This window comes from Heterodontus francisci, chromosome 13 (assembly GCF_036365525.1).
Source record: "Heterodontus francisci isolate sHetFra1 chromosome 13, sHetFra1.hap1, whole genome shotgun sequence".
NCBI classification, from domain to species: Eukaryota; Metazoa; Chordata; class Chondrichthyes; order Heterodontiformes; family Heterodontidae; genus Heterodontus; species Heterodontus francisci.
Genome location: NC_090383.1, coordinates 113,201,337 through 113,225,161, shown reverse-complemented (window position 1 = coordinate 113,225,161; position 23,825 = coordinate 113,201,337). Strand labels below are relative to the sequence as shown.

Sequence of the window (23,825 nt, the reverse complement as noted above, 5' to 3'; positions counted from 1 at the left end):
GGTCAGGTTCTCTTCAGTTGTAGGCCTGAGGTGTTTGTAGACTTCTCTGTTGGTTGAAAGTTCAGTTTGAAGACAGAGGATCACTTCCAATTCTCTGCTGCACCGGTTGAAAATGTAGAATTCACAGCAGGACGCCTTCCTTCTTGGCTTGGTGGATTTTCCTCCCATCTCTCAGCTGGACAAGTTTATTTGATGCTGCTCCCTGGGTCTCCCTCCTCTTTCTCCAGTGGGCTATTTTTAAGGTCAAAAATGTTTTCACACATTTTCCTCTGTTGGGAGACAGAGATTTTCCTCCCTGGAGTGATCGACAATGGCCCAGGATGTGGCTACTTCATACATTCTTTGTTTCAGAAGAATTCAAAAATGTCTCGATGGGGTTAGGATGGGTGCAAAAGACACCTCTTAGCTCTGAATGTATTGTTTTGTCCTTGCCAAACAGTGAACAGTTTGAATACACAAACCAGGTCCTTTGACCTTCAGGGGCCATTTTGAAACACATTGTCCACTGTTTTAAAAGAAAAGTCTGTTTTTATAACTCTTCAGGGTGAGATCTTGCAGTTTTAATCACTGCACCTTACGTGAGCATCACAAAAGATAAAGAGTTTTGGTAGGAGATCGGCTTAGGTGGGGCAGAGATGACCAAAGTTACAGAAGATAAATTTTCCATGCAGATTATTTAAGAATTCTATTTAATATTCCCTGCATGGAGACTTTTGTCCACATTTGAAGCACTTTGCATTTCTCTGCAGTGAATTTAATCTGCCACCTGTCTGTCCAATTCCCAGATGAATGCAAACTGTCGTGTATCTTATCCTGTTCAGTTTTGGAGTCTACCATCTTCAATCACTCTGCAGTAGCTGCAGATTTAGCCACTGTGCTTGTGTCACCTAGCTCCAGATCATTTATAAAGATAGAAAACAAAACAATAAGGCTGAAGTGAGTGACTTTAAAATAATTAAGTCTGGCTCAGTACCTGCATTTTCTGATAATCTGACTTTCTGCTGGATCTTGCAGTAGTATTTCTGCTGTTCTTTCTGTAGGTCAATGTGCAGCACACGACGACACTGCTGTCCATCCAGGAAAGTGAAAACATCTAGCTGCAAGAAACAACTTAGAATTATTTCCATTATTGAAGTTGGCAAAACATAAATTATGAATAGAAAAGAACAGATTGACCATCTTTAGCTGTAGTTATTATACAAATAAGTGTCTGCTCCATATATTGTAAGTAGACTGACTGACTTGAAAAATTGTTAGAGATAACTGTCACTTTAAGAAACTTTTAAGGCAAAACCACTCAATTTCCTCTCCCTACTCTATCCAAATGACAATTCAATTCCTTTTGGTGACATTACCACAGTGACTTCTTTGGCTTTAAAGCCTCATTCCTTTCACCCATCACCCCTGTGCTTGCTAACCTACATTGGCTCCTGGGTAAGCAATGCCTCGATATTAAAATTTTTATTCTTGTTTTCAAATTCCACCAGGGCCTCGCCCCTCCCTATCTCTGTACTCTCCCAACAGCCATCTGAGATATCTGCGCTCCTCTAATTCTGGCCTCTTGAGTAGCCCTGATTTTAACTCCTCATCCATTGGTGGCTGTGCCTTCAGCTGCCTGGGCCCTAAGCTCTGGAATTCCCTCCCTACCTCTTTTGCTTCCTTTAAGACACTTCTTAAAATCGTTTGACCAAGCTTTTGGTCATCTGCCTTAATATCCCCTTATGTGGCTTGATATATTTTGTATTATAATGTTACTGTGAAGTGACTTGGCATGTTTTATTACGTTAAAGGTGCTACATAAATACAAGTTGTTGTTGTAAAGCACTTCAGATGTCATGAAGTTATGAAAGGCACTGCATAAATGCAAGTTTTTCTCTTTTTTTAACGTCAGAGAAAGGAAATTTTTGCATCAATAAAGTACGCAGTAGTACCCAGCCAGTACTGAAAATTGCAATTCTCCACCATAAGTACGTCCCAACTGATATCCAGGTCTAGAAGCTGTGCCGATTTGCATTGTTAGATTAGAGAGATACAGCACTGAAACAGGCCCTTCGGCCCACCGAGTCTGTGCCAAACATCAACCACCCATTTATACTAATCCTACACTAATCCCATATTCCTACCAAACATCCCCATCTGTCCCTATATTTCCCTACCACCTACCTATACTAGTGACAATTTATAATGGCCAATTTACCTATCAACCTGCAAGTCTCTATTAAATGATTCAATGACAGATTCCATAAATGACCTGAGCTGAGAACCTTTGTCTATAACCTGGAGATCAAAAATGGGGAGTTCTTACAATACAAGAGAAATAACTATATTTATTTCCATGTATAATTAAAAGTTTTGTATCTGAGCTCCTTCTGTTGTGTGGCTCATTCCTACAACACATTGTATATCACATAGCAACAATTACCCACTGAACACATACTAAAAGAATAAATTAATCTAATAAAGGTTTTCACAGGCGTATAGAGGTGAAAATGGGCACGGGTGGGGCTGCAAAACAGGCAAAATTGCATTTGACTGTTGTGATACAACACACTGGATATTCAGTCCTACTGAAGTGCCATACGTACAGGTTAGAATTGACACATGCACGGAACACAGATATTACCAAATACAACAGTCTTAACATTATTGCTTGTTTGTTATTCAATCTCTTTCATTCATTTTATAAATATCATAGTTTTTTCTCTTTTGCTATCTTTTCCACACATATCTTCTATGGCACTGCTCATTGTGAGTGAAAGATTATGCTGTAGCAAGGAATTTTGCTGGTATATGGAAGTCAGAAGGGCAATTCTAAAAGAAGTTTGTAAAGGCTTTCTTTGGAGACAGTGTAGCAAGGCTTTTGGATTCATTTCTGGAAAATGAATATGACTTACTGGTTTGCCTTAGAAACATCTATTTAAACGCAAGACTTTTACTCTGAACCAATTTCTGCTATTTAAATTCATCATCTATTTTGCTGGTTGTTTTTGAGTTTGGAAATGAACATAAATAAAAGAAATGCAGTTGGTGTGACACTTGTGGGGAGGGGGGAAGCAGTGAACTATTCAGATCGGGATGGGTGTGGGAGCAGAGAAAACGGGAAGGGGTTGAGGGTCAAATGTTCTGAAGGTAGGGGGGGGTTAAAGGTCATTAATTGAAAAATTGTTTTTTCTGAGTATATGTAATTTTATTTATTGGGAACTCATTGGGGGGTTGGGAGAGGGGATGCAAAGTTTGAATAAAATTTTATTTCAAATATAAGTGCGGTGGGACCTTTAAACATTGAAATTTAAAATGGCGCTGGCGCCTGCACGGTGGCGCCGGATACCGTTGTCTGGGACGGAGCAGTGGCCCCCCTCTACGTCATCGGGGGCGGCCGCTCTGCCCCCTCCATTTAAATGAGCCTCCACGCGAAATATCGCGGAGGCTCAGTGATGGCGCATCCGCGCAAGTGGACAGCCAAGATGAGAGTGCACCGCCGCGATTTGCAGCGTGCTCATAAATTTCCAGCCAAGGTGTGATGCCTGTGGTATGATATTTGAAATGTAACATACACAGGTAGGATTACTGGATAGATATAAATAGATAAATAGAAGAATACAAGAAAACTGCAGGTTAAATAAGATTGAAAACAAGTTTGATACAGCATTATGTACATACAAAGAGCATCTGGTATGGGAAGAAATTGTATTAACTAAATTAGCATTAATCCGTCAAACAAAACCTGAAAACCTTCTACTAACTTTTCGACAAAGTTTTAGGAATTATACACAAAGACATCACTCCTCCTACCTGTCCATTAGCAGATCCAATGATAAACTGATTAGTTCTGTTGTCCATACACAAGCTTAACAGAGGGGAGGCTATATAAAAATGAAATACTTCAGAATTATATCACGATTTATATCATAGCTTATAGCTTAGAAATGATCACATGTTAAACAATCCACACATCTTCATCAATGAAAGGTTCAATATGACTGATGCAAACTTACCTGATAACACTGCCGACTGATAGAGTAATGAATTACTGGTGAGATCCCAAACCTTATTAAAAAAGAAGAGAAATACCATTGCTACAGAATAATGTTCATTACATTGCATAAATTTACAAGTCAAGGAGACATTTTTTAAAAGACATGTGCCTTAGAAGTCAACGTTCAAAGGTCTTAGATTTTACACTGCTACTCCTAAATTCAATAGTGTTCCAAACTGGGTGCAATTCCACAAGGCATATGATGGTATGCTAAAACAGAGATGCCCAAGGGCCAAACTATATTTGTCCTTGGGCCTCATCATCCTAATTTAAGCATACTGCAGGTGCCAATCAAGCGCCACATCGCTGCTCAACATTGGAGCCTAATCAATTTCAGCTGGTGCCACAGTTAAGTGGGTGGGATGGGGGTGGGGGTGGGGGTGGGGGTGGGGATGGGGGTGGGAGCTGTCTGTAATTCAATCTTGGGACCTTGCTATTGTATCAGAATGAATTACACTCCCAAGGGATTGCACATGCACAAATCACTTGTTTGTGCTAAAGTTATGAGGTGAGAATTGCTCTTATTGCTATGTGCAGCAACATTATGCCATATTAATACCATGGCTATAAGAGCTGGTCAGAGGCTAGGAATCCTGCAGCGAGTAACTCACCTCATGACTCCCCAAAGCCTGTCCACCACCTATAAGGCACAAGTCAGGAGTGTGATAGAATACTCTCCACTTGCCTGGATGAGTGTGCAACTGCAACAACACTCAAAGCTCGACACCATCCAAGACACAGCAGCTGCTTGATTAGTACCCCATCCAAAAACATTCATTCCCTCCACCACCGACGCACAGTGACAGCAGTGGGTGCCATCTACAAGATGTACTGCAGCACCAAACCAAGGCTCCTTCGACAGCACCTTCCAAGCTCGCGACCTCTGCCACCTAGAAGGACAAGGGCAGCAGATGCTCAGGAACACCACCACCTGCAAGTTCCCCTCCAAGTCACACACCATCCTGACTTGGAACTATATCACCGTCCCTTCACTGTCGCTGGGTCAAAATCCTGGAACTCCCTTCCTAACAGCATTGTGGATGTACCTACCCCACATGGACTGCAGCGGCTCAAGAAGACAGCTCACCACCACCTTCTCAAGCACAATTAGGGATGGGCAATAAATGCTGGCCTTTTCAGCAACGCCCATATCCCGTGAACGAATATTTAAAAAAAAGTTATTTCTGAATGCACTTAGAATTCCACTACACAGATACAGAGCTGTTCTTCCTCAAATATTTGTTAAACCCCACTTCAGAAAAGTGCCTCTTACAACACGTTTCCAGGCTGAGTGAACTTGACAGTTTGGTTGAACTATGGGTGGTTTTGCGATGTGGATCTGCACCAACTACAAACTGTTTTGTGAATTCCCAAAATTATTCCAAGTAGCAATGCTGAAGCTGCTCCAAATAGCAGCAATAACAGAAAGCAGAAGCAGCCATCTTTTCTGGTCCCTGGGAGGCTCAGCAGCTCATGTGCTCAAAGTACCCTACAAGCTATTGGGAAAATATGACTGTCAGACACATAGGGCTGGATTTTACCTGGCCCTTGGAGACGGGCTGGGAAGCTGGGGGGGTGGCAGACAAAATGGAGTGGGGTGTCTTACTGTCTGTGGTGGGCGCCGCGGCTGACGGGAAGTCCGCTGGGAGGCCAATTAGGCCACTTAAGTGGCCCATTAAGGGCCACTTATAGGACATCTCCCGCCTCGGCTAGCATTTAGCTGACACCCAAGGGACCTGCTGCTACATGAAGACACTGCCAGGTGAGACCTGGCAGCCTCCTAGCTGGCTCGGGGGGGGGGGGGGTCCTTCTCTTGGGAAATCCACAGCCAAAGGAGGGTCCACAGCAATGGCTGCCCCCCCAAGGTACGCCACCACCCTACCCTCACCAACCACCCCCACCCACTCGCCGGGGCCTGCCTGACTGGCCCCAGCAACCCGAACCCCACTTACGTTGGTCCCAGGGCCTCCTCCATCTTCACTACTCTAGGCCTCCTGCAGTACCGGCAGTGGCCACTGCTCCTGGTGGCACTGCTGAGCTGCCAGGCCTCTGATTGGCCAGCAGCTCTTGGGATGGGATCTTATCCCTTCAAGGGGATGGCATCCCCGAAGACAGGCAGTTAATTACCTGCCTGCCGTAGACTTCGGCCAGGGTCCAATGAGGGCCGAGGTGGTATTGCAACCTCCCACCCCACCCACCCCTCCACTGCCTTCCAGCCTGTCACCAGGAACCCCGCTAGCGAAATAAAACCCAGCCTATCGACAAACTGTGGCTGAAGGACAGTGCACATAAGCTTGCAAGAATACACTGTTTTATGCTGTTCTGGCTGTATTATGATCCATGTGTAAACAAAGCAATTCCTAAAACAGCCAATATTGGAGCTGGTGCTCTAGAATTGCTTCCTAAATTACATAGGAGCATACGAGTTAGGAGCAGGTATAGGCCACTCAGCCCCTCGAGACTGCTCCACCATTCAACAAGATCATGGCTGATCTGATATAGTTCTGCATGTCACTGGTGACTGATTAGGGAATTGTATTGATAAATATGCTGCCTCTCTCTGATATAAGAGCAAGGAAAAGTGATGCTGAATCTGTACAAGACAATGACAGTCGGGAGCATTATGGGATGCACTATTAAAAAAAGAATATTGCAATCATGTTACGGGTATAACAAGATTAACATCAGGAATAAGATTATAACTATGAAGGTCTAAAAAAAGTGATTTTTTTCACTGGAACAGTGAAGGTTTAGGTTTTCAGTTTAACAAAAAGGTTTGAGAAGGTAGTGATAGTCTGGTTGGTGAGTGGACATAGCTGATGAAATTCAACTTGTACCCAAGACAGGATGGATGTTGACGGTGCGAATTCTCTGTGCCCAAGGCAAATTCAGCATCAGGTCTCACTAGAATGAAAGTACGATTAACTGTATGCGCTAAACAGCTTGCTGGGTCCAATATGAATCAAACCACAGGTGGGGGAAAGGCAAAGGCAAAAGTGATCGAACTTGGGCTGCCAATGGTCCTCAATAATTTTGTGGAGCTAGGAACAGTACTCTTGCTCCTTCTGGCTCCAAGATAATATAACTTTCATTGAACCACAGAAGTGCCTGTGCCAGCTTTATATATATGAGCTATCCAGTTAATCCCACTCCCCTGCCCTTTCCCCATAGCCTTGCAAATTTCTCCTTTTTAAGTATTTATCCAATTCCCTTTCGAAAGTTACGACTGAATCTTCTTCCACCACCCTTTCAGGCAGTGCATTCCAGATCATTGTGTAAAAGAAATTCTCATCTCCTCCATAGCTTTTTTGTCAATTACCTTAAATTTGTATCCTCTAGTTACCAAACCTCCAACTAGGGTGGCAACTGATGGGCCTCAAGAATACCGAACACCCCTGCCAATCACTACACACACACGCATTTGCACACTTTTTAATTCAAATAAATTAATAACTATTGATTTGAACCTTTTGATCAAACGCATGAGAACACCTTATATAATAAACCCAGCACCTTAGAGTGAGCTAAACTTGGGGAGCTTGTACATTTCCAGTGTATAATGAACCTTGGAGGAGGTAAAGCAGGTTTAAAAACATTTGAGTGATGCTTTTAATCAGGAACTGTGTGGACAAGTTTTGAGACTGCCTAGTAACCCGATCCATTTCATGAGCAGCAATATCCAGCTTGAGAATAGAAGCAAGGCAAAGACAGACATGGAGAGGTTTTTTTTACCAGGCTGCTGTTGTATCTCTCCTCATGGCAGCTACTCGAAAGCAGTGTACATCAGTGTAGCTCTACGTCTACATTAATCACCGAGCAAGCGACACAGCAGCGTAGTCTGAAGGCGTCATAAGGGCACACACATGGATAGGTCTGATAGGATCTCTGCAGGGCTTCTATGGTGGCTCTGGGTCGGGCTTTCGCAGGCACAGACAGGACCAACAATTTCAATTTTAAGTGCTTTCCTAGAGGTTGAGCACTTCAAAACAAAAGTACCGAACTATAAGGCATCCGGTTCAAATCAGGGGATAGACCACCTGAAAACTGGACGAACGGCCAACCTACTTCCTATCAATGGAAGCTGTTTCTCCCTATCTACTCTACCAAAACCCCTTTGAATAGGACTTGTTGACCTGCCTCCAGTGGTCCCTTCAAGGACCACTCAAGGCCTGGTACAACTAGGAGTTGCTGGAACAGTGCATGGTCCTCCAGTTTGTACCTGAATTTTAAATCTGGGTCTCACAACCAGCAGAAAACACTGATTTGTATATTAAAGAAGTCCTGTGCAGGTTCATGCAGGAAGACTACTCACACATTTACAAGCCTGCCTAAATATGGCATCAGGCAGGGCTTGGTTATCAATGGGGCAGCCGAGAAGAGCCTTACCCTTCCACCACGCAATTTTAGAGTCTTAGCTACCAGCTTTTTAGGCACCAAACGGATGTCCATGAGTTGAATTTCTCTGCCACAGACTCAAGATTATCACTAAATGTGGAAAGGGGTGGTATGTAGAAGTTTTTTCTTAAGAACTGGAATGCCCTAGAAGAAGTGGCTAGTGAAGCAAAAATTACAACATCATTTAACTAGAAATGGGAAATAAATGAAAAGGATACAGGGAAAGGAAATGTGATTCAAGTAGACAGAGTTGGTTATGGAGCTAGCATCAGCAAAGATGTAATTTCTATGAAGTTCTAGTCTAAATTCAGTTATAAAGAGATAGAAGTAATAAAAGAGGAGGCAGAGATAGATCTGTGAAGTGAATGACTCATTTTTGGAGGCTGGAAAACATACTCCAACGAAGCAGTTGATACTGTGACAACTGACTCTTGGGAGATGGAGAAGTCATAGGTTTGGGAAGAAAACTGGAGGTGTTGGGATACATTCTAATTTGAGAACATCAAGGCTGGAAGGATTGTAGATTGAGATATTTTCTAGGACAAAAACTACTTAAATTATTTTTAAAAATTAAAAACTGCAACTTTCATACCTTAAAAGTCCTGTCTTCAGAGATCGATACGAGTATGTTCAATTGACAAGGGCAAAATTCTGCAGCTGTTACTGCACCAAGATGACCTTCCAAGACAGCCAAAATATCCTCCTGCTAATAGAGTATTAAACACAAGTATATAAATAGGCCAGTTTCACAAGAGCATGAATTTCTCTTTTTAACCTAATATCAGTTAATCACCTGATTATTAACATTAGAAAGTTACATATTTATTCATCATAAACCACCTATTAAGAAAAAGGTGATGATTAAATTTTTTTTCATTATACATAAGGCAAATGGGTAAGATTTAGACTATTATTTTAATTCATTAAATATAGTTAAAAATTGGAACAACACAGTAATCAAGAGTGGATGATGTTCTTAAACTTTGTCCTCTCACCTTACCATGCAGAATAACAAGGCAAAATTGTGTGCAATGCACCATCAACTTGGCAATATCACTCAGCCAAATCACAAAAATGACTGGCTATGTAGATTCAAATGCCACACTACTGCAGAGGAAGTAGTTTTTTGATGTTAAGGTCAGGTCATATTACACACGGAGCAGAATCAAGGAAGCCTTTCTCTCCAGCACTAGCATTCACCATTTGACAAATATTTCCTATCCTCTTCTTCCTCATCTACTCCAATAAAAAATCCTAATAAAGTGAAGAAATGTAGTGAGCAGCTTGGTGACTCAATGGTCTAGGCTTTCTGCCTGAATAATACAGTATATGTTTATTCCACTAAATCCAACGCATTTCATGCCATTTGTGCTCTTGGAACACTGGATACAGGGACCACTTGTTCTGTTCTGGTATCTAGTGTTCAGTGGGGGCCCCACAAGGGAAGTTGCAGCCTCCCCATTTTGCAGACTAATTGCCCCCTTCCGTCCTGCGAGACCTTCTCAAAAAAAACCCTACTCTCACGACTTACCTACTTGCTAGCAAGCCTCCCTTTGGTGCCAGTCAGTGGTCTGTGACTGTCTGAACTATTTCTCCCACTAGATAAGCAGTTGCCACTTTTCACCTGTTTCAGGCAAAGAACAGACCAGCAACGTGCAGATGAGGTCTAGCAGTTAAAATACCCTGGGCCTCAAATACAGGCCTGAAAATGCACTTTACACTCTCTTGTCCCCACCCTGAAACATGCTGGGGGTTAAAATTGAGATTAATAATTCAGTATCGCTAAGTTCTAAAATATTGTTTTTATACTTACCTTACAGTTTAAAACATAGATTTTATTGTCTGCACAAGTGGCCAGTGTTTGGTCATCTGGACTAAAGCATAAATATAACACGTTTCCCAGTAGAGTTCCCACAACAGTTCCTCTCGGGACAAAACCTGCAAGTATCAAGTTAAATTTACAACCACACCCACAAAAATATATACAAACGTAGAGCCAAGGTGTTCCTAAGGACTAGTATTTCTTTCTACATGCTGAACACAAGAGCTGGAAGTCTGACAAGGTGCCACACAGGAGACTATCAGAAAAGATTAAGGAGCAGGTTAGTAGATTGGATCAAAAACTAGACAGAAAGAAGGAAACAGAAAATAAAGGCGGAAAGCAGTTTCTCAGAGCAGTTGGAACTGGATAGTGCTGTCCCATATGGTTCTGTTCTGGGACCCCTTTTGTTACTGTTTAAATCAATGATTTGGATATAGGACTAGAGGAAGTCTGGTATACTTAAACAGGAAGTATAGTAAATCATTCCGACGACCAAAACAAGCTGCAAGGAGATGATAGATGGTGGAATGGGCAAAATGATGGCAGATGGAAATCAATATTATTAAATTTGAGATGGTACATAATGGTTATAAAAATATTATTTTAGTTGGAAAGCGGATACTGGATGATGTAGAAAAGCAAAGGAATTTGGGGGATCAGATCATAAGACCTTAAAAGTTCCACTTCAGATCAGTAAGACCAATTAAAAAACAGCAAATAGAATATTGAGTTTTCTGACAAAAGATATAGAATATAAAAATTGAGATGTAATGGTGAATTTATATAAATCCTTTGTAAGACACGACTGAAGTACTATGTGCAGTTTTGGACTCTACACTATAAGAAAGATGCTGATAATAGAGATGGTACAATGCAGATTCACTAGGATGCCTGGTATGAGAAAATACATATGTGAAGACCAGAAAAATAGAGGCTGTTTTCATTAAAACAGAGGAGATTATGGGGTGATTTGATAGAGTTCTTTCAAATTATGAAGGGTTGGTATTCTATTCCAGAAAGCCAAGTGGTGAAAGATAGAACTGGAGCCAATCTTTACACACATTTACAAGCTTTTATTTATAGAAATACACACTAAAAACATGCACTCCTAAACTAACAACCACAGTTTGTCTGTTCCTATTTATAGGTGCACAAATGAATCTCCAGTTAATGTCCATCATCTACATACAATCAAACACTCAATTAAAATACAGTTAACACAGACATTTTCCAATAATTGAGGGATCTAGATCTAAGAGATTTAGAACAGAAAGCAGGACTAGCTTTTTTACACAGTGCCGTGAGACTGAAGAATACACTACTAGAGTTAGTGATTGATGCGGAGACCACATTAGCATTGAAAATTGTTTAGACAGGCGGTTGAAAGAAAAAGCAATAAAGTGATAGGGAAAGAAGGTGGGCACGTGGGATCGGCACCACTATTCATATGGAGGATAAATACCAACAATTCTGTGCTCAATACAATTCAAAACTGCAATTTAGAGTCCAGAAAGAAAAGCTTATGCAGTGAGAATCACCATCGATATTCCTACTATCATGATTAAATATAACATTAATTTGTGTATTTTTGCTGTCTGGTTAGCTATTTGGGCAGTCTGGAAGAACGTAAGAACTAGGAGCAGGAGTAGGCAATTCAGCCTCTCAAGCCCGCTCCGCCATTCAATACGATCATGGCTGATCTCATCTCGGCCTCAACTCCACTTTCCTGCCCATTCTCCATAACCCTTCAACTCTTTACTAATTAAAAATCTGTCTATCTCCTCCTTAAATTTACTCAATGTCCCAGCATCCACCGCACTCTGGGGTAGTGAATTCCACAGACTCACAACCCTTTGAGAGAAGTAATTTCTCTTCATCTGTTTTAAATCTGCTACCCCTTATCCTAAAACTATGACCTCTTGTTCTAGATTGCCACCAGAGGAAACATCCTCTCTACGTCTACTTTGTCAATCCCTTTAATCATCTTATATACCTCAATTAGATCTCCTCTCATTCTTCTAAACTCCAGAGAGTAAAGGCCTAAACTGTTAAATCTCTCTTCATAAGATAAACCCCTCACCTCTGGAATCAATCTAGCGAACCTCCTCTGAACTGCCTCCAATGCAACTACATCCCTCCTCAAGTAAGGGGACCAAAACTGTACGCAATACTCCAGGTGCGGTCTCACCAATGCCTTGTATAGTTGCAGCAACACTTCCCTACTTTTATACTCTATTCCTTTAGCAATGCCAAAATTCCATTTGCCTTCCTTATTACCTGCTGCACCTGCATTCTAGTTTTCAGCGATTCATTCACGAGGACACCCAGATCCCTCTGCACCAAAGCACTCTGAAGTTTCTCTCCATTTAGATAATAATTTGCCTTTCACTTCTTCCGACCAAAGTGGATAACCTCACACTTATCCATGTTAAACTCCATCTGCCAAATTTTGGCCCATTCACCTAACCTATCCATATCCATTTGTAAATTTCTTATTTTTTTATTGCAACTGACTATCCCACCTATTTTAGTGTCATCTGCAAATTTGGCTATAGTACCTTCTATCCCTGCATCCAAGTCATTAATATAGATTGTAAATAGTTGGGGCCCAAGGACCAAACCCTGTGGCACCCCACTAGTTGCATCTTGCCAACCAGAAAAAGACTCAGTTATCCCGACTCTCTGTTTTCTGTTGGTTAGCCAATCCTCTATCCAAGCTAATAAATTGCCCCTAACCCCATGTGATCTTACCTTGTGTATTAACCTTTTGTGCGGCACCTTATCAAATGCCTTCTGGAAGTCCATATATACTACATCTACAGGATCCCCATTATCCACTTGTTACATCTTCAAAGAACTCTAGCAAATTAGTCAAACATGATTTACCCTTTATAAAACCATGCTGACTCTGATGGATTGCGTTTTGACTTTCTAAATGTCCTACTATTACTTCCTTAATAATGGATTCTAACAATTTCCCAACGACAGATGTTAAACTAACTGGTCTATAGTTTCCTACTTTCTGCCTCCCTCCTTTTTTGAATAAGGGCGTTACATTAGCATTTTTCCAATCCACTGGAACCTTTCCCGCATCCAGGGAATTTTGGAATATTATAACCAATGGAACCACTAGCTCCTCTGCCACTTCCTAGGATGTAGAACATCAGGCCCTGGGGACTTGTCTGCCTTCAATCCCAATAGTTTGCTCAGTACTTTTTCTCTAGTGACGGTGATTGGAGGACAAGAACTCCAAAGCAGAGCCACGATGTTTGATACCCCAGCAAGTTCACACTGCTGCAAATGTCAAAACTCTCAAACACAAACTTTTTCAGCACAGTTCCCATAAAATGTTATCAATTTCTCTACTTTTTCAGAGGAGTTACATAAAGTCAGCATTCATAGATGAAACTCAAACACCCTGAGTCAGTGACAATTTTTATAAATGTTAGCTCAGTTCCCTTGCATTATTGGGCTCAGTGCACTTCTTCAAGCCAATTTTCTCAGCCAATTTCACCAGTTGGGACTTTAACTCAGTCCTTACAGAAATACATTGTTAAATGACAACCAGAATGCAGTTGCTAGGTGTTGAAACTATTTGTAATTTTTCATCAGTTAGTTTTTAGAAAAGAGGTCTGTTAGAACAAGAGACAATGCCAACATAGTTAGATTCAGTGGGTTAATGAAATTCTAGAAGAGTCATGCTTCTGTCGGAAGGTGCTGTGTAGATGTCTGTATGGAAAAGGGAGAAACTTCCAGACCCTAGCCAAATTATCTGGTATCTCAAAAAACACGACAAAAACATATCCTAGCAATTCAAGCAGAGCATTCGTACAGATATGGGAGAAGACCCCTTGTCCATCCACGGGTGCAGATGAGTGAAAAGTGCAGAATACTGAGATGTTGGGGAGAATGTAGAGGGACTGATGTATTAATACAATTACAAAGTAAAAGGGGAACAGTGCTGTTGCCTTTCTTCATACCTTGACTTTTGGAAAGATCAGTCTCTCTGGTCACTATGTGTTGTAACATCTTAATGTCGCATGATTTCTTCTGTTGGTACCTCAGATCATAAATGTGATCAAAAGGTACATGCTTGTGATTTCACTAGAATTACCAACTCAAGGAAATCTCCCTGCATTTATGCATAATATTGCTACACATGAGGAGTTATTTTGACTGTGCAATAGTGTAAAACAGGCAATAGCGAATTATTGACTTCAATGGAACTAAAAATCAAGAGAGATGTTAGGCAGACTGCCAATTCACTATTACTCGTTTTACTCTATAGTACAAAGTCAAAATTCCCCCATAGAGTCTAGACAAAATCCTTCCCACCGATTTTTTTTATTATGCATATTTGTCTTCAACACCTGCACCACTTAAAATTTGACAACTGCACTACTTAAATTGGTCATGATCTCAGGTCACTGTACACATTCCAGTCCATACAAATATAAATAACTTTCCTCTCTCCCTAGATGTGACTGTAAAATAACTACAACTTTTTTTATTGTACAGATAAAGAATAATTATTCATGCTTAATGTGTTAATCCTACCTAGTAATTCTTGTATAAAATAAAGTAGGGTAGAAGTAGTAGGATATGTCAAGGAACTGGAACTGTTTTTAATTGCTACAAAGTACATTCAAAAAACGTGTACCTTGTTGTATTCTCATTCGACATGCTTCTATATCCCATATAATTATATAATCTTCAGCTGCAGAACACAGAAGTGTTGGTTCACAGTGGTTTCCAAATGCTAATGCAGTAATTGATCGATGATGGCCTTTTAATTCCAGGGTCTATATAAAGCACATGAATGGACCCATCAATAGTTTTCACTTATGTAAGAATATTGACTTGAACCATTTTATTCAGAATTTTCTAACTGCAGAATATATTTATCAAAATATCGTAATTAACCATTGTGGAAAGTTTTTGGATTATTAATTGCTTTGGGGCACTTACTGTGTTAATTGCACTAAGTAAACGCAAATTGTTGGTATTCCAATTGGATTCCCTGCCAACTGAGGCGACCTAACAAACTTGCTTCCTAACAAGTAAGATTGATGTACTGTTCCATGGTAATAAAACAAACTACAATTTAATGTTTTAATTGAAGATAAATGAACATATAAAACTTTGCTGGAGATACAAATTCCCACTTCCTTTTGCAAATAAATGAACATACTTGACTTTTGTATGTAAATAAGGCTACAGGAAATGTTCACTTTTTTCAATTATTCAGTCCAGTAAGCCTGTTCATCCAGAAAGATTAATAAAACTTGAACTATTCGGCCTCAAAAAGAGGTGACTAAAAGGGGACTTCATAGAGGTATTTTAAGGTAGTCACTAGGATAGAAAAGATAAATGAAGACCACTGATTCCTGAAAGTTTCGGGGTAACTACAGAGTAAGAGCAACACAGCGTCGTTTTCCTGCAAGGAAATTCACAGATTTTACACAGAAACATCGATACGCGTTAAATTTCCTTGCTCATTTGTAGTGCTTCTGAGGTATGTGTGTCAAAGCCCTCTGCCAGTCATTTACAAAGCTCCATGCTCATACATCAGGCCAGCTCAAGCAAGTAATCTGTATTTATGCCTGCAAGTAAAGCACTAATATAGATATACAGAGAGTCTGGGGCATTAATAAGGGAAAATAAGGAGATGGCAGATGAATTGAACAGGTATTTTGCATCAGTCTTCACCATAGAGATTACAAGTAACATTCCAGAAATAGCTGTAAATCAGGAAATGGAAGGGAGGGAGGAACTCAAGAAAATTACAATCACCAGGGAAGTGGTACTGAGCAAACTGTTGGAGCTGCGAGCTGACAAGTCCCTGGGTCCTGATGGACTTCATCCTAGGGTCTTAAAAAAAAGTGGCTAGCGAGCTAGTTAATGCATTGGCTTTGATTTTCCAAAATTCCCTAGATTCGGAGAACGTTCCATTAGATTGGAAAATAGCAAATGTAACTCCTTTATTCAAAAAGGGAGACAGAAAGCAGGAAACTACAGGTCAGTTAGCTTAACATCAATCATAGGGAAAATGTTAGAAGCTATTATTAAAGATGTTATAGCAGGGCACGTAGCAAAATTCAAGATAATCAGGCAGTCAACATGGTTTTGTGAAAGGGAAATCATGTTTAACCAATTTATTGGAGTTCTTTGAAGAAGTAACATGTGATGTGGACAAAGAGGAAATGGTGGATATACTGTACTTAGATTTCCAGAAGGCATTTGATAAGGTGTCACATCAAAGGTTATTGCGGAAAATAAAAGCTCATGGAGTAGGGGGTAACATTTTGGCATGGATAGATGATTAGCTAGCTAACAGGAAAGAGAGAGTAGGCATAAATGGGTCATTTTATGGTTGGCAAGATGCAACGAGTGGTGTGCCACAGAGATCAGTGCTGCAGCCTTAACTTTTTACAATTTATATAAATGACTTGCTTAAAGGGACCGAAGGTATGGTTGCTAAATTTGCTGATAACACAAAGATAGGAAAGTAAGTTGTGAAGAGGATACAAGGAGGCTACAAAGGGATATAGATAAGTTAAGTGAGTGGGCAAAGATCTGGCAAATGCAGTATAATGTGGGAAAATGTGAAATTGTCCATTTTGGCCGGAAGGATAAAAAAGAAGAACATTATCTAAGTGGTGAGAGATTGCAGAGCTCGGAGACGCAGAGGGATCTGGGTGTCCTAAAGCATGAACCGCAAAAGGTTAGTATGCAGGTACAGCAAGTAATTAGGAAAGCTAATAAAATGTTATCATTTATTGCGAGGGGAATTGAATACAAAAGTACGGAGGTTATGCTTCACCTATACAGGGCATTTTTTTTAAAATTCATTCATGGGATGTAGGCGTCACTGGCCAGGCCAGCATTTATTGCCCATCCCTAATTGCCCTTGAGAAGGTGGTGGTGAGCTGCCTTCTTGAACCGCTGCAGTCCATTTGAGGTAGGTATACCCACAGTGCTGTTAGGAAGGGAGTTCCAGGATTTTGACCCAGCGACAGTGAAGGAACGGCGATATAGTTCAAAGTCAGGATGGTGTGTGACTTGGAGGGGAACTTGTAGGTGGTGGTGTTCCCATGTATTTGCTGCCCTTGTCCTTCTAGTTGGTAGAGGTCGCGGGTTTGGAAGGTGCTGTCTAAGGAGCCTTGGTGCATTGCTGCAGTGCATCTTGTAGATGGTACACACTGCTGCCACTGTGCATCGGTGGTGGAGGGAGTGAATGTTTGTAGATGGTGTGCCAATCAAGTGGGCTGCTTTGTCCTAGATGGTGTCGAGTTTCCTCAGTGTTGTTGGAGCTGCACCCATCCAGGCAAGTGGAGAGTATTCCATCACACTCCTGACTTGTGCCTTGTAGATTGTGGACAGGCTTTGGGGAGTCAGAGGGTGAGTTACCCGCCTAGGATTCCTAGCCTCTGACCTGCTTTTGTAGCCACGATATTTATATGGCTACTCCAGTTCAGTTTCTGGTCAATGGTAGCCCCTAGGATGTTGATAGTTGGGGATTCAGCGAAGGTAATGCCATTGAATGTCAAGGGAAGATGGTTAGATTCTCTCTTGTTGGGGATGGTCATTACCTGGCACTTGTATGGCGCGAATGTTACTTGCCACTTATCAGCCCAAGCCTGGATATTGTCCAGGTCTTGCTGCATTTCTACACGGACTGCTTCAGTATGCGAGGAGTCACGAATGGTGCTGAACATTGTGCAATCATCAGCGAACATCCCCACTTCTGTTCTTATGATTGAAGGACGGTCATTGATGAAGCAGCTGAAGATGGTTGGGCCTAGGACACTACCCTGAGGAACTCCTGCAGTGATGTCCTGGAGTTCAGATGATTGACCTCCAATAACCACAACCATCTTCCTTTGCACTAGGTATGACTCCAGCCAGCGGAGGGTTTTCCCCCTGATTCCCATTGACCTCAGTTTTGCTAGGGCTCCTTGATGCCATACTCGGTCAAATGCTGCCTTGATGTCAAGTGCAGTCACTCTCACAGTGTGACCACATCTGGAGTACTGTGTACAGTATTGGTTTACTTATTTAAGGAAGGATGTAAATGCGTTGGAAGCAGTTCAGACAAGGTTTACTACTTTAATACCTGGAATGGGCGTGTTGTCTTATGAGGAAAGGTTGAACAGGCGAGACTTGTATCCTCAGGAGTTTAGAAGAGTAAGAGGTGATTTGATTGAAACATATAAGATTCTGAGGGGTCTTGACAGGGTGGATGTGGATGTTTTCTCTTGTGGGAGGAACTAGAACTAGGGGTCACTGTTTAAAAATAAGGGGTCACCATTTAAGACAGCGAGGAGGAGAAATTTTTTCTCTCAGAGGGTCGTGGGTCTTTGGAACTCTCTTCTTCAAAAGGTGGTGGAAGCAGAGTTTTGAATATTTTTAAGGCAGAGGTAGATAGATTCTTGATAAGCAAGTGGGTGAAAGGTTATCGGGGCTAGGCAGGAATATGGAGTTGAGGTTACAATAAGATCAGCCATGATCTTGTTGAATGGCGGAGCAGGTCGAGGGGCTGAATGGCCTACTCCTGCTCTTAATTCGTATGTTCGTATATGCCCAACACTTTTGTCGCAGCATGGCCACCAGTCACTTGATGTCAGTGGCCAATTTACCTATCAACCTGCAAGTCTTTGGCTGTGGGAGGAAAGCAGAGCACCTGGCGGAAACCCACACAGTCACAGGGAGAACTTGCAAACTCCGCACAGGCAGTACCCAGAACCAAACCCGGGTCATCGGAGCTGTGAGGCTGCGGTGCTAACCACTGCCCCACTGTGCCACCCTTCTTTTCAAAAAATATTTTTTATTGACATTTAAAAATTGATATAAACATTGGAGTGGAATTTTGCATCACTATAAGGCAGAGAGCGCAGGAAAATCCCAAATAATGAGGACTAGAAAATACTGCCAGTGAAACTGGAGTTCAGATTATGCAGAGGCACATCAGTCCTCAACCCACATTACTGCCTTGTGGAAGTGGTGCACTGCTGCACCTGTGTTATAGTATAAAACTGACCTTTTTATTTCAACTGTGTTCCCAATTGAACTACATTACCACTAATGTTAATAGTAATTTTAAAAACTCAATTTTAATCCAATATTCACTAAGTAAAGCAACACTTGACCCATTGTATTCTTGCACCATCTATCTCTGAAAAAGAATTACCTGCAGAATAGGATTGTGAATATTGCAAACACACACATCTCTTTTGTCACGAGGGAAGGCACAATACTGCCAGCAACAAGCCAGCTGAATGTGTGACAGCGGAGTTTTGGACTGAAAACAATGCTTCTCTGTAATAACTTCTTTCAAATAACCATTTTCCGCAACTTGTTCGATAGTGGTACTTCCCCACATTCTAAAAACAAAATGAAAAACATTATCAAACTTCTAAAAAAAATATCTAATGGATCTTCACAAATAAATATCAAATAGGGACTGGGCACCGTCACTACTTCAATACATTAAAGCGCCTCTGCCAATGTTACTCTGTAATAAGCCACTTGAAGCGGCAGCCTGAATGACTCATTGTGGTTTTGTTTCCCTGCCTGCAAAGCGAAGTACAGGCATTGCTCAGAAGCTTCCCTTGACAGGATAACAGATTGGAAACTCACATTTATGGACTCAAATGGTTTACAGTTACCATAACCACCCAGGCAAGTCTCAATTCAGTTTCCACTGACCACTCTAATCAACTCATCCATTAGCCCTGCTGTTGCCCAGTCTGATCCCGATGCCTATGAACTGAATTCTCTCCCTTTGACACAGTAGCGAACATGGACAGGAGTCCCCAGTAATCTGTTTTCCAGCCTACGATTTTCTCCCATCATTTTAATGAACAAGGTGGTCACAGGCAAGATAGTGCAAGAGTAGAAAAACACCACCCCTTTTTTACCAATAAGAATCCCTGTTACTGGTGGCAGATTGCAAAACAAGCAAGGTTATTACTGGTTACAGTATTGCAGAGGGAGCCCCTGTTACAGGTTAGCAAAGTTGTGGTTTTGGACAGTCTGGTTGCACAATGCCCTGTCAGATTGAAGAAAGTGCAGGGACATGGTCTGGTTGCCCAGTGCCCAGTCTTGTGCCAAGTGTGGGGACACAGTCTGGACGCCCAGTGCCCAGTCTGGTGCAGTGTGTAGGGACACAGTCGGGTTGCCCAGTGCCCAGTCTGGTGCAGAGACAGGGACATGGTCTAGTTGCCCAGTGTCCAGTTAGGTGCAGAGTGTGGGGACATGGTCTGGTTGCCCAGTGCCCAGTCTTGTGCCAAGTGTGGGGACACAGTCTGGATGCCCAGTGCCCAGTCTGGTGCAGAGACAGGGACACGGTCAGGTTGCCCAGAGTCCAGTCAGGTGCAGAGTGTGGGGACATGATCTGGTTGCCCAGTGCTAGGTCCGGTTGCCCAGTGTCCAGTCTGCCGCACTCTGCCCAGTCTGGTGCAGAATGCGAGGACATGGTCCAGTGCCCAATCTGGTGCAGAGACGGGGACACAGTCCGGTTGCCCAGTGCCCAGTCTGGTGCAGAATGCGAGGACATGGTCCAGTTTCCCAGTGTCCAGTCTGGTGCAGAATGCGAGGACATGGTCCAGTTGCCCAGTGTCCAGTCTGGTGCAGAATGTGAGGACATGGTCCAGTGCCCAGTGTCCAGTCTGGTGCAGAATGCGAAGACATTGTCCAGTTGCCCAGTGCCCAGTCTGGTGCAGAATGCAAGTATGTGGTCCAGTGCGCAGTGTCCAGTCTGGTGCAGAATGCGAGGACATTGTCCAGTTCCCAGTCTGGTGCAGAATGCAAGGATGTGGTCCAGTGCGCAGTGTCCAGTCTGGTGCAGAATGCGAGGACATTGTCCAGTTGCCCAGTGTCCAGTCTGGTGCAGAGTGCAAGGACATGGTCCAGGCTCCAGTGCCCAGTGTGGTGTAGAGTGCGAGGACACGGTCCAGTCTGGTGTAGAGTGCGAGGAGACACGGTCCAGTGCCCAGTGTCCAGTCTGGTGCAGAGTGCGAGGACATGGTGCAGGTTCCAGTGTCCAGTCTGGTATAGAGTGCGAGGGCATGGTGCAGGTCCCAGTGTCCAGTCTGGTGCAGAGTGCAAGGACATGGTCCAGGCTCCAGTGCCCAGTGTGGTGTAGAGTGCGAGGACACGGTCCAGTCTGGTGTAGAGTGCGAGGAGACACGGTCCAGTGCCCAGTGTCCAGTCTGGTGCAGAGTGCGAGGACATGGTGCAGGTTCCAGTGTCCAGTCTGGTATAGAGTGCGAGGGCATGGTGCAGGTCCCAGTGTCCAGTCTGGTGCAGAGTGCAAGGACATGGTCCAGGCTCCAGTGCCCAGTGTGGTGTAGAGTGCGAGGACACGGTCCAGTCTGGTGTAGAGTGCGAGGAGACACGGTCCAGTGCCCAGTGTCCAGTCTGGTGCAGAGTGCGAGGACATGGTGCAGGTTCCAGTGCCCAGTGTCCAGTCTGGTATAGAGTGCGAGGGCATGGTGCAGGTCCCAGTGTCCAGTCTGGTATAGAGTGCGAGGACATTGTCCATGGTCCAGGCTCCAGTGCGGTGTAGAGTGCAAGGACATTGTCCATGGTCCAGTCTCCAGTGCGGTGTAGAGAGCGCCGCGCGCTGCTGCACGTGGCCGAGGTCACGCGGTGGCCGTGGGTACACGTGACACTGTGCACGCGCGCTGGCGGTTGGTGCACGGATCGGCCGCCGCTTCGGGGAGAAGCCGTTAACGGGCTGCGTGTGGATGTGTCACGGTTGCAGACTGGTCCTGGGGCTTTGCTGCTGCTTGTCACCATCGCAGCGCCCATATTGGCAGTTGGAAAGGTTCGTACTTTAGTGATAAGTCAGGGAAGCCGTTTCCTCGGCCGCCGTCTCCCATGGCAGCGGTGCCACGCGACGGAACCTCCCAAAGATCAAAAAGGGCAGCAAAAAGCGGACGCTGATAGATTCAAAATGATGGTGGCCGAGAATCAGGAGGGAACCAGCACCGATCCACAGAAACTTGCAGCAGAGAAACAGGCCACTCGGCCTGTTGTGCCTGTGCTGACGATTGTATTGGCAGGACGGAGTTTCGTGCATTTTCCAGATAGCCTGGAATCTTTTTAGCAAGTTGTATGTTTATGATAATCTGTCCACATGCTGACCGTTTAGTATAATCAAATCAAACATGATTAAAGAGCCAAAACAAACTGAGGCTATTTCAATGGCAATGAATTAGAGGGAAGTAGAGAGATGACCATCTATAGCCTATTGGACCTTATTTGTTCTCGACTCAGTATTTCCCTTAATCGTTCATCAGATTGCTCAGCAGCCCAGACAGCAACAGGTGAGTAAACATAGGTCAGGAGGGTTAGTTGACCTATTCAGATCACAACCTGGTACCTGGGATGGGGGATGGGTGGTGGTGGTGGGGGGGTTATCTTATGAAGAAAGGTTGGACAAGTTGGGTCTTTATCCATTAGAGTTTAGAAGAATGAGAGGTGATCTCATTGAAACATATAAGATGCTGAGGGGACTTGATAGGGTGGATGCTGGAAGGATGTTTCCCCTTGTGGAAGAGACTAGAACTAAAAAACAGTTTAAAAATAAGGGTTCTCACATTTAAGATGGAGCTGAGGAGAAATATTTTCTCAGAGGATTGTGAGTCTTTGGAACTCTCTTCCCCAGAGAGTGGTGGAGGCGGGGTCATTGAATATTTTTAAGGCAGAGATAGATAAATTCTTGACTAACAAGGGAGTCAAAGGATATCGGGGGTAGGTGGGAAAGTGGAGTTGAAACCACAGTTTGATCAGCCATGATCTTATTGAATGGGGGAGCAGGCACAAAGGGGCTGAGTGGCCTACTCCTGGTCCTAATTCATATGTTTGTATTTGCATGTAACCCTTCCCTCTAGAATTGTGGAGTGAAAATGCCTGAACTGAAAAACCCTCCATTGGTTCCTACAGCAGAATCCAACCCATAATTGTTTTTCTCTGGGTGGTGAGAATTCCAGACACTTGTACCTCAAGCCATACTAAAGGACCAGCCTCCATCATACTTGATGCCAATGTAGTTAGATAATACCTATTTATCTACACCTTTTGGAGTAGTTCAGGTGGCAAGTGGAAAACTAAAATTATATCAACTGGGCAAAAGGGTCACAAATAATTTATACCCAATAGCATAACTTTATGTAAACACATTTTTAAAGCAGAAATGGAAGGACTATCGTGAGCCTTTCTTCTTGTTCAAATTAATTGGATCCATCCCCCAGTAACTGACTAAATTGGTGCTTTTAGTCTGTTACTGGTGAATATTTGTAATTAATTGTGTTAAACCCATATTGGGCAATGCATTGTTTCATTAAAACTCCCAAAACAACTGTGACAAAAAGTCCACTGTACCATTTTCTGCTTGGAAATAACTGAAAGAAATAGCTTAATTCCACCCCTTTCATTAAGTACAAAAGCACTTCCCTGTAAATTATTTACTTTTGAAGTTGTAATGTAAGACAATGTGACAGCCAATTTGCACACACAAAGATCCCACATTCAATGACAGGAATGACAAATTAAACTGTTTTTGGT

General features: G+C 42.8%; 1 protein-coding gene across 4 annotated transcripts in view; it reads right to left on the bottom strand.

Annotated features, from left to right (window-relative positions):
* wdr27 (WD repeat domain 27) overlaps positions 1-22,144 on the bottom strand; it is a 412,961-nt gene extending 390,817 nt beyond the window's left edge. For 3 of the 4 annotated variants that reach the window (XM_068045466.1, XM_068045467.1, XM_068045469.1), the window contains exons 1-8: positions 22,092-22,144; positions 19,444-19,636; positions 14,914-15,055; positions 10,245-10,369; positions 9,024-9,137; positions 3,996-4,047; positions 3,793-3,863; positions 974-1,097 (exon numbers count right to left, since the gene is read on the bottom strand). In XM_068045466.1, coding sequence (XP_067901567.1) covers positions 974-1,097; positions 3,793-3,863; positions 3,996-4,047; positions 9,024-9,137; positions 10,245-10,369; positions 14,914-15,055; positions 19,444-19,636; positions 22,092-22,138 — 868 coding nt within the window. In that variant the 5' untranslated portion in view covers positions 22,139-22,144. The remainder of the gene's footprint in view (positions 1-973; positions 1,098-3,792; positions 3,864-3,995; positions 4,048-9,023; positions 9,138-10,244; positions 10,370-14,913; positions 15,056-19,443; positions 19,637-22,091) is intronic. The other variant, XM_068045468.1, reaches the window with a different exon arrangement.
* Between the last annotated feature and the right edge of the window lie 1,681 nt (positions 22,145-23,825).